Below are 10,211 nucleotides of genomic sequence, written 5' to 3' on the forward strand. Positions count from 1 at the left end.
TAAACCTGTCATGATTTGCAATTAATATCAAATTTAATACCTCACGCTCATAAGCCAAACTAATTGAGTTAACCAGATGGGAAGTCTTTCTACCAAAAGGGTAAATCTATGTGGCACCCAAAAAAGTCCTCATTCCTATCCCACTATTACAAAATGATTGCATTCGTATAGCACCAGGTTTTTCAAATGTAGCAATATATACATTAGTCTTATTATAAAAAGCAATGAACTAAATGCAAAATGTGGATGTTCTCTAAACTGTCCAGTTTATGATATAATAGCAACAATCACTCACATATATAAAACCAAAAGCTGATTTTATGACAGATTAATGGACCATATGTAATATGTATCCATTGTAGTAGAGTTCAATACTCACTTTGTACATTGTACTAGTTTTTTAGTATCATTCGCTGCAGGTATAATGCATTAAGACGACATACCATATTGAACTGCACTTGAATCAACAAGCCTTATTTAGATATAAATGCATATACTTCAATGTTAAATCTCCATAATTGACCACAAACACTTTTAGGTAAAACATGTTGAGTATATTTTCAGACTATTGTGTAGCTGTAGTACAGTATCTCCTGGCCTACACAGTATCTATTGTCTATACAGATAAGTGAAAGCTAATGAATGTATTCTACTGTATATACAGTATAGGTAACTGAAAGCTAATGAATGTGATGAAAAACAAAACGATCAATTCACAAAGTCAGCCCAATTGTTAAAAAAAAAAATCCTGTGGGATGTTTCTTCCACTAATTAGTTTTACAATTTCCTACAGATGCTGATGCTAAATTGTCTGCAGACAAGACTGTCAGTCATTTATGCTGCATCTGGGCTTGAAGTGCTGACGATTCAAATCTAGAATCAGCTTAATGAGTCCGCTCTATGGTGAGAGTCAATTACATGATTTTCAGAGACGAACATTCCCAAATGCAGCATCTGCATTGCCCAAACTGATTCTAATTTACCGAAGGATTAGATGGCACATAAAAAATGCATGCATCTTTGAGCAGCATATTTAGCCACCTACCAGCCTCAAGTCAATTAATGAAACCTCTAAGTGCAAATCACTCCAGCAACTGACAATGACAACCGACATTTGGAAACATTTCACTTTAATACTGAAAAATATGCCATTATAAAATTTTCGAATATAATTACTGAGTTTTCAATGTTATTTCCTTTCTTTTTTTATAATTACCACCATATTTAGGTTTAGATGTATTATTTTTCCAGCTAGCCTCCCACCCTAAGCATTAGAATAACAGTAATTCGTCATGCTTAATTGCATCGGAATGCCTTTGACTGTTTACACTGTAGCCATAATAATAATAATTATAATAATAATAATAAAAAATAATAATAATAACCGATAATCATCATACATTCAGAATGGAAATGCATATGTAGATATGTTTTAAAATGAACACAAATATTTTGCATAAAGAAAAACAAATTTTGAAAATAATGAAACTATTCATGCAAACACATATTAAATAAAACAGTACAATAGATTTGTTTTTCTTGTTCCCACAGTAAACTTAATGATCTGTACTGAGTGATCCATTACAAGAGATCGAGCAATGGCACTTTAAGTATACCGATACTGTATCGAGAGACTGGAGAAGATGAGACTTTTGGGGGCCAGAGAGAGTGGTTGCTCAGACGTGATCTCTGGTTCACTTGATCGCCCCCGGGGTACGCTGTATCCATGCGAGCCATGCAGCACTTGGTTTTACTAGTCACTTATTTACATTACATTCATGCCTTCGTGCAACGTTCCCACTTCTGCACCAACACAGCAGAGAGCAGACGCTGCATGATTAGAAGCACCCCTGTTATTTCAGCCGCTCCTGGAACACAACCCCCCCTCCCCTCCCCTCCCCTTGATAAATACTCTGACATTTTATGGCTGGTTACCCCATCCTCTTCTCGTGTATATTCACATTTAAGTACTGCGACAGGTAGCACAGCTGGCTTACTGGTACTGTATGTGTCAATGTTTTAATAATTCATGGACGTCCGTGTTTATTATTCACAATAAGGTAGCTTTAAACAAATACTATTTTATGGAAATGGCACAATTGTAGCGAATGGTACAGCAATGCACAACATTAATTGTGTCCTTTTGTGTTTTAACAAGTGATAGCTCCGGGGGGTGCAGTGCTTATTTGCCTTTAACAAACCCTCTTCCCACCCCTCCCCTTTCTAACACATCTTAGTCTGACAGTGAATGAGACCCACAATCATATACTCTATGAGTGCCATCTGCATTGTAGGGGCCATTGTGCCAGTAAGAAGAATCGCATACTGTCTGCAAGGAATTGATTTCAGAGGCAGATGAGTTGGCATCCCTTCTCTTCGATCTTTTCCTGTTCCTAAGGATAAATACGAGCATGCCAACTACTGTGAAGGCAGAGGTGACAAACACCAACAAAAGTCCTGGTACTAGCACAGAGATAGATACCCGGCTTGTCTCTAGGTAGGAATTGGGATGGGTATTGGTCTCTGTCAGGCCAGTACTGTTTTTATTAAGAGCATTGAGAGTTGGAGAGATTTTTGCATACAGCAGGGGACACATCATGTCATTAGAAAGAAATCTGAAGTCTTTCCCCCAGAATTCTTCTGGGAAATAACATTTGAGATCACTTACAATTACCTCCGGGCCAAGTCGTTCTGCCCAATGTTTGAAAGGCACATTATTACAGGAGCAGTCCCACTGGTTACCATGAAGATCTATTTGTATGATAGAGGTGAGCTGATCCAATACCCCTGCCTCAGGGAGGTACATAAAGTAATTATTATGAAGACTTAATTTGGAAATGCTGACACCAGCAAACACATCCACAGGTAGAGATTTAAGGAGGTTGTTGTTGAGGATCAGAATCCTGAGGTTAGGCATAGGATTAAATGTGTTTGGGAGGATTAGTTGAATAAAGTTAAATTCCAAATTCAGATACTCCAGGCTTTGCAGACCAGTGAATTTATCCGGGGTGAGGGTGTCTATACAGTTCTTATCCATGTACAGCCATCTTAAATCAGTTAAGTTCTGGAATGTGTTGTTCTCTACAATGCCAATATTATTATTTCCTAGATCCAGCAAAGTTAAATTTCCATAATCCAGAAAGTGGGATTTTCGGATAGTGTGGATCTTGTTCTCCCGCAGGAATAGTTCCTGCACATTAGATGGTTTGGGCTCCAAGTCAGACATACTCTTTACATTTTTGTTACTGCAGTCTACTTTCAATCCAGAGCCAACGATTTGCTGACCGCAACTGCAGATAACAGGACAGGCAAATATATAAGGGGATTTAAAATTAGAATTAATTTCTGACACAACAGCAGTGGGTCGAGTTTTTATTTGCCAGTTTCCTGGTATCTTTGTACCTCCACTAACTGAGGAGCCCTGGGTAGCAGAGTCCTCTTGGCCACTGATTTTATAGGGGGTTGGGATTGGACCAGGATCACAGGTTTCATCTTGGGCAGGAGGGGCAGCTAGACTAGAATCAATTGCGTTTTTCAAGGGGCACAACTCTTGCTCTGTGGTCTCATTTAAATCATTGCCTTGCAACCTAGTAGGCGCTTCACAAATAACCCTACCGATCAGTGCATTCTTTGGGATATTCTCTAGCCACTCCTTTAGAGATAACAGGTCGCAACTGCAGTCCCAAGGGTTATCCTCCAGAAGAATTTCAGCAATGCCTGGGATCTGTTCCAAGACCCCCTCATAGGGCAAGGTCTTAACTCGGTTTCCCCGGAGATCCAGATGTGTGATCGGCACATACTGAAACACATTAGTGGGTAATGTGCTAATGAGGTTGTCATTTAAAATTAAAACCTCTAGCTTGTTCAAGTCCCTAAATGCTCCTGGGTCAATGTCTCGTAACAGGTTGAAATCAGCCTGGAGATATTCCAGATCATCCAGTCCTAGGAATGTGTGTCTTCTAAACGATTTGATTTTGTTGTTATTAATGTGCAGTCGTTTTACCAGTTGCAAACCAAGGAAAGCACCAGGGACAATCTCATGCAAGCCATTGTTCTCCATGTGTAGACTGACGGCATTGTAAAAGTTAGCAAACTCATTAGGGAAAAGCCTCGTTAAAGAATTTCCATGCAAAAACAGATGATAGAATTGGGAAGTGGGAGCTGAGAAATGTTGCAGGTTAGAGAATCCCTTTTTCTCGCAGTCTACGTGAAGATCCCCCTCTACCTCGTTACAAGAACAGATTTTTTCTTTGCAAACGTCTCTCGTAACGTTTCCAGCAGCAAAACAAAGAGATATCTCCAGCAACAGAATCCAAAGCAGCATTTTTAATCAGAGCAATGCATTCCCGATCTCATCGCACTGTGTTAACAATCCATCTCCAACAGAGATCTGATACTGAGGATCTAAAGAAAGCAGCAATAAAATACCTGATCTGAAGATTTCCAGTGCTCCCCTTGTCTCCTCCACTGCAATAATCCCAGACGGCAGTCAATAATACATCCACAAATTATAGTCACGTAGGATGGAAGTCGAATGCAGCAGTAAACATCCGAATAATCAGATCCTGAGTGTTTGTCAGGTTTTACAAATCGTGCTGCTGGTGTGCATTGTGCACATCTTCAGCAGTGCCATGCTGCAGACAGACAGGGAGACTGGCTGTATAAGCTTTGCCTGATACAGCACCTTGCTTTCCTTGCTTTTGTCTTTATTTAAAGCAATATTTAGGTTGCCGATCGCAGTTACCTTCCCCTGTATGTGGCTCTCATCCAGTCTGTGTGCTGTTCACAGCTTCTTGGTGCTGAAATCACGCCCCAGCCTAAACATTCTCCGTCGAGCCAATGACACTGCAAAATTTCCGCAATCGATGCGTTTTTAAAATGTCCATTTCACCATTCCTTCCTTTGCCTTTCCTGTCTTTCTTTAGTATCCTGTCTCCGGATTACAATACACACTACTGTGTATATGCCTGAGCGTGTGTCTGAGGGAACAAGTCAGTTGCTAAGAGGCTCTGTTCGTTCCAGCCTGGTGCACTCTGAAAGATCTGACACCCTCTGCTGATCTGCAGTGGCAAAAATCCATTTGCTGAGGGAATGCTGGAAAAAATCAATCAACGCACAGGGCAAGCGAAAAATATGTTGGTATTAAAGACAGCGATCCACTGACACGCTTATTTAAAACGAGTGCTGGATTTTTTTCCCTCGTCTAACTTTAGAGACTGACAATCTCCTCTGGATTCCATCTGATGTCACATACACGCACACAGACAGAGGCGCGTTCACAGTGATTCTGTGTGTGTCCATGTCTCTGCGTGTAAACATACAATGCTGTGGGTCTCCATGCGACACACACACACACACACACACACACACACACACACACACACACACACACACACACACACACACACACACACACACACACTATATATATATATGTGTGTGTGTGTGTGTGTGTATGTAATATATATATGTGTGTGTGTGTGTGTGTATATATATATATATACACACACACACACACACACACACACACACACACACACACACACAAACAAACACACATATGTATGTGTCCTGGCATCATGAGAAGTGCACATATGCACGCATGTTGAATAGCTGTGTTGGAAGTAACTAGGGACAGACTGACAGTGTGCTTACATGGAATCTGGGCACATTATTGCATTTGGTAATTATTGATGTATACATATGGACTATGGCAAATACAATATTATTATTGATGCCGCTGTTTTATATCCTGTCCTTTCCCATATGCCATTAATGTGATCTGCTTTATACTTTGGAGCATGAGTCATAGCTGTGGAGGCTCAGCAGTGAGGGGGAGTGGTTTTTGATGCGGTAGATATTTCATGGAAGCTGTTTAGATGTAGAAGTGCCATTAGGCTCCCTGTTTGGCTGCAGTGGATCACCCTGCTCCTCGGCTCCCTGCTTTTTTGTTTCAGTGCACTGTGCAAATAAATCTAGTTACCCTGCGAGAGCACCTGTATTATATAAGCATATGCAAGAGATCAGCCTGAAGAGAAATCTCATAAAAGAGCCTGTGCAGAAGAAATGACATTTATTTGGTGTTTCTTTCTCTCAGACAGCTAAAATCATAATAGTGAGAAAGCAGCCTCAGCGTGAAGGCACAGATGAAGCTCTGTCACAGATGATGCAGAAAGCCTTTGGGAATTTTCAGTCATTACCAGGGGCTTAACTACAGTACTACGCTTCAGGGATGGGAACGACACAGAAGGGGGTGGAGAGAAGGCTGGTCCTATCGTCTATATATAGAAAAAAAGTCAGCCTAAACCATAAGGAATGTTCAGTTGACTGTCCCTCATGAATACTAATAAGCTTAGGCTTTCACAGTCTGCAGTTGTTAAAACAAATGAGACATCCTACCAATCCTACCAAGTGACCTTATCAAAGTAAATTAATTAAGATTTTACAGAGTGCTCAGCAGCAGTAGACACTGCAAATCTCCCATTCATATACACCTAGTTCCTTAGATTCTAGCTGTTTTGCTTGCAAGGCTTAGGTGTAATTACATAAATACATAAAAAGGTAGCTTTGAAAGCCAGCTATAAGAATTGAAAATCCATTATTTACAAATTCACATCAGTTTTGATAAATGACTGCAGCATCCTAAATTGAGACAACCACAACAGAATCACTAATCAATCTCCTTGTTCTGTATACAGAAGGTATGATTGTCTTTTGCAGTATTCACAAACAAGATCGTCACACTACAAACTGCTGATCAATTACCCTCTGCCTCTTGTCCTTCGGAATTTAGTAATTTCATGAAGATAATAGTTGCACTGAAGCAATAGTCTTGTAACAACGTTTTACTACAAATAATATTATCAAGAGTTATAGATATAAACATATAAGAACCATAATCTTGGAAAAACCTGTAAATACATTTTTATGAAAGAGCCACAGTAGAAAGTAAAATTGAAACCTAAAACACTAAATAGACATTGCAATATTACACCACACTAAAGAGACCTTGCATTACTACTGTTACTTATACATTTCTGGATTTAATCATACATAGGGGAGTATCCAATTTGCCGCAATAATTTTTATCACCGATGTTTTTTCACCGGTATCCAATTACATCGCTCCAGTCTTCTCGTAAAAATACATAGGGTCAGCGAAAAGACATGGAGCTGTGTATTTTCTCAGCACTTATCGAAACAAAAATAGTCGCTTATCTGGGATTTGGCATCACCTGCCTGAGGATGACGAAACCAATCCATGATAAGTGCAGAATATCGAGGCTAATAGGATAGCTCCCAGCAAACCAATTAAATTACCATGGCTAATTGGATACCCCCTTAAACATAAAGTAAACAAACAATATGTTACAAAGGTAGTGTCACAAAACAGCAACATATCTTGAATAGTAACATTTTATACATTTATATTTTAGCATGAAGGTTAGCCATGTTTTATTAAATACAATAAAAAAAAACAATAACCGCCAATTAAACTTTTCAGCACTTAAATACAATGTTAAAAACGACATTACCTCATAAGAAAAAAAAGAAGGGCGTTTAATTGTAGTTTTCAATATAAATCTCCACCCATAAAGACAGAACTGTGATTTTTTAAAATAAATATATTGTTCTCTTTCATAGCAGCTGAGTACTATTAAATTCTCACAGCTCAAGCTTTCTTCCTTCAATCATCTGTCATGTAGAGATAATCCCAGTTCAGATTCCATTGGTTTGTATTCTCACATGTAAAATTCCTGACTCTATTTCCCATAAGAAAAGTATTTGACTATGTCACTTAAAGTTGTTATTTATATTAAAGTATAAGTAAGACCAAACAGTTTAGTGACAGTCTACCATTGTAGAGGATGAATAAAGAATATTTATTTCCTGTCTGAGAAAAGGATGATCTTTACTTCTTTTCTGCTGTGGAGACATCAAGTTTTGCTACAGTATGACACATACAAACAACATCATTTTCCAAGCAATTTAAGGTAGGTGGTAGCAGGTGTTCAAAATCCCTTCTAGATAAAAGGCCTTTCTTCCTGATCTTAATTACTGTAGCCCTGTAGACAAAATGACGTTTTTTTTGTTTTGTTTTGTTTTCCAGATGTAAGCCTTCAGCCACGGTACCTGGTGGTTTTAAGACCAACACTGCAGATCTCTTTTTGTCAGTATTATGGAAATATAATTCAACCTGGTAATTTGTGTCATAACATTTTTGAAAAGACCATAGACAATGCATTGGATAGCTTCCAGTGCACCATAACTGTAGGTCCATTTTGCCAAACTAGGTAGTATAGTAGATGAGGTTGAAAAAAGACAAAATGTCCATAGAATTCAACCTGTATTATAACTCCTACACTACTCAGTAAATAACTAGTTAACTATAATGACCCAGGATTAGATTATGTTTATAGGTCTAAATAACAGCTATATTTCATGCTTTTTCTAGCATTCTCTTCCTTCAATTGCTATAACATGGGATATTTTGTTGAGCTAGGAATTTATCTAATCCATTTTTAAACATATTAACTGAGTCCGCCATTACTACTTTCTCTGGCAGAGAATTCCAAATTTTTACTGCCCTTACTGTGAAGAACCCTTTTCTTCGTTCTGTTTGAAACTTTCTCTCCTCCAACCTCAGAGGGTGTCCACGTGTCATGTGTAGGGGTGTAGTATGAGTGGCCAGCGAGCGGGATCCCGGCGGCCAGCATACCGGAGCCGGATTCCCTATTGCATGCATGCTGGCAGCGGGTCAAGTGCAAATGAGCCCCTTGTGGGCTCGCTGCACTCGCCACGCTGTGAGTATGGTGGCGCTATTTATTCTCCCTCCAGGGGGGTTGTGGACACCCAAGAGAAAGAATAGTTGTCGGTATGCCAGGTGTCGGGATTCCGGTGCCGGTATACTGAGCGCCTGGATCCCAACAGGCGGCATACTGAATGCCACCCCTGTGTAGAGCCTTTTCGATAAACAAATTGCCTGATAAATCCTTGTGTTGTCCCTTTACATACTAGTAAATATTAATAATGTCTCCTCTTAGATGTCTCTTTTCGAGTGTACACATATCTAACCTAGAAAACCTTTCTTCATAGTCCAGTGCCTCTAACACCTTGATCAGTTTGATGGCTCACCTCTGAACCCTTTCTAGTTCCAAGATATCTTTTTTATAGTGTGGTGCCCAGAACTGCACACAATATTCAAGGTGTGGCCGTACCAATGATTTATACAGTGGCAGGATTACACTCTCATCCCTTGTCTCCATTCCCTGTTTTATGCATCCTAATACCTTATTTGCTTTTGTTGCTGCACTTTGAAATTGGGATCTGTTCAGTCATTTATGAAGGGCCTACTGTGCGACACTGCAGGGGGTGGGACCAGCATGGTGGGAGTGTGTCTACTGATATGTGGGTGTGGTCTGTGCAGTATGGTCTGGCTAGCACCATGGAGGGCTTAGCTACTCACCTACCTAACTATGGTTTATTTTTGTGTTACAAGCCAATTAACCTACCAGTATATATTTGGATTGTGGCAGTAGGAAACCCATGCAAGTATGGGGAGAATATACTGTCGAAGTCCAAAAAATATTACATAAAAAGAACATACAAACTACACACATTATGAGTCACTATACTTGCAAATACGCGCAGCGAGCACAGCAATATATGGTAACACACGCATTTACACGGACATGCCACAGAGATGGATTCAACACTTATTTCATACAGTCACAGGCGTGCGCAGAGACTGACTGGCGGGTGCCGCTCCGGACTTCCCCCCCTCCACGGCATTATAGTGTTCTCTCACCTCCCCTGTCCTGGATATAAACTGCTCACCTGGGCGGCCCAGGTGAGCGGACCAGGTGAGCAGTCTATATCCAGGACAGGGGAGGCGAGAGATCACTATAATGCCGTGGAGGGGGGGGGAGTCCGGAGCGGCACCCTCCAGTCAGTCTCTGCGCACGCCTGTGCATACAGTACATACTTATAATAATATCAAGCGTCAGACATCATAATGATTTAACATTATATAATGAAGTAATGTCAGGTATGTGTATTATGGAAACGAAGCCAGATACACCTGTCATATTTGGTATTAAAGCAACCAGATTAATGTGTAGATTCATTTGATACTTGTTATTAAGTTGTAGGACATTGCAACAAATAGTTATGATTAAATGTATGAAAGCTAAAATCACTCTTATTAGGAGA

The 10,211-nt window shown here is 39.9% G+C and overlaps 1 protein-coding gene across 1 annotated transcript; it reads right to left on the reverse strand.

The window, feature by feature from the left end:
- Positions 1-1,113: 1,113 nt before the first annotated feature.
- SLITRK1 (SLIT and NTRK like family member 1) lies at positions 1,114-5,266 on the reverse strand. Its single transcript, XM_063953003.1, has one exon. It carries the CDS (start codon positions 4,322-4,324, stop codon positions 2,234-2,236), a length of 2,091 nt encoding a protein of 696 aa, XP_063809073.1. The 5' UTR covers positions 4,325-5,266; the 3' UTR covers positions 1,114-2,233.
- Between the last annotated feature and the right edge of the window lie 4,945 nt (positions 5,267-10,211).

The sequence above is a fragment of the Pseudophryne corroboree genome, chromosome 2, assembly GCF_028390025.1.
Source record: "Pseudophryne corroboree isolate aPseCor3 chromosome 2, aPseCor3.hap2, whole genome shotgun sequence".
In the NCBI taxonomy this organism is placed as follows: Eukaryota; Metazoa; Chordata; class Amphibia; order Anura; family Myobatrachidae; genus Pseudophryne; species Pseudophryne corroboree.